This window comes from Sinocyclocheilus grahami, unplaced genomic scaffold (genome assembly GCF_001515645.1).
Source record: "Sinocyclocheilus grahami isolate Dianchi unplaced genomic scaffold, SAMN03320097.WGS_v1.1 scaffold10848.1, whole genome shotgun sequence".
In the NCBI taxonomy this organism is placed as follows: Eukaryota; Metazoa; Chordata; class Actinopteri; order Cypriniformes; family Cyprinidae; genus Sinocyclocheilus; species Sinocyclocheilus grahami.
In genome coordinates, this window is record NW_015513481.1 from 1,913 (window position 1) to 3,253 (window position 1,341).

The following is a 1,341-nucleotide window of genomic DNA, read 5'->3' on the forward strand; positions in this document are numbered from 1 at the left end:
TGTCTCTATACATTAAAATAAACTTACCATAAAAATTACAGACCCTTCATTTCTTTAAGTGGGCAAACTTGCAAAATCAGCAGGGGATCAAAAAATATTTTCTCCACTGTAACTTGTGCTAAATATTATGAAAAATTAGTTTTTTTGCTGCAGTATAGGAGAAGGCACTGCATATACATTTTTTTGCATACAATACATTGCGAGCTTCAGAGCACACAGATAAAACTAGGTCATGTTATCTTATTTTCGGAGCCTGCTGTTTTGGAACACAGTTCTGGGGGTTAATTATAATGAAGCACTTTGACAAGACTTTGCTCAAGCATTTTAGAATTACAAAACTAGCATTTCAGATGGTGCGAAATGAGATTGGTCTGTTGGTTGGTCCAGGTTTATGCTGTCCCATCGCAAATTCACATATCTTTTTTTGATGCGCATTAAGGAATTTATTCAGTAAAAGTGTTTCCATCGTAGTTTATGCGAATATTTTCTTCCCGGATAAGAAATGAATCCTACCTAATAGAGCGCATACGTTTTTTATGCACATTTTTAGAATTAACACGCATCTTGGTGTTTCCATCTATCCATAAAAGTAGGTGGATCACAACATAGCAAGTGACAAATCTGTCAACTGTCCCAAACATATTTCACGCTGGCCCCTGGCCATCGGGCAATCCTTATTGTCGAGCCCTGTCTTGGATGGCCTGAGTGAGTAAATGTTTAGCAAATTATTGGGTCATTTACTCCTAATAATAATTCATGTTAATTGCAAAGCATCATGGGAGGATGACATACACAAGTCTCTGGTGATGACCGATAACGGGACGTCAGGCAGCACCTCTTTCACCTGCTGCGCCATACGTGCTACTCGTGTGTCTTCAGCTCCTGCATTTGTGCCCAGGAAACCCTGTGCCACTGTGCGAGGTCTGGCACCTAAATCTGAAGACAAAAATAGTTTCATGTTACACTACAAGACATAATACATCTACTATACAGATTCAGTGATCTAACTTAATGGATATATACATCATAATTTCTTTCTCACCATTGAATCCGTTCTTACTTGAATGTGCAGTCTGAGCGGCAGTGTGTCTTTTCCTTTTGATGTGCTCGGCTTTGTCTGCTTTAGTGATCTGTGTGGAGATCACGCCCAGCTCGGTGGCCAGCAGCTGATGAAGGGACACAATGAAACGACACACCAAAAGAAGTCAAAGCTTTGAACTAGACAAGATATAGATCTGAGGGTTAGGCAGATGAAAAGCCATGTCAGCGGACAATAAGATAATGGTTTGTTTGAACATGTTCTTAATGGCAATTCAACTAAGTATGATATTACTGGAAAAT

General features: G+C 39.4%; 1 protein-coding gene across 1 annotated transcript in view; it reads right to left on the reverse strand.

Annotated features, from left to right (window-relative positions):
- Positions 1 to 739: 739 nt before the first annotated feature.
- The window catches only part of LOC107578554 (ancient ubiquitous protein 1-like), a gene marked incomplete at its 5' end in the record, with an annotated part of 3,584 nt that continues 2,982 nt past the window's right edge, over positions 740 to 1,341 (reverse strand). The window contains 2 exons of the mRNA XM_016264503.1: positions 740 to 936; positions 1,061 to 1,166. Of these exons, the coding sequence (XP_016119989.1) occupies positions 755 to 936; positions 1,061 to 1,166 (288 nt within the window). The remainder of the gene's footprint in view (positions 937 to 1,060; positions 1,167 to 1,341) is intronic.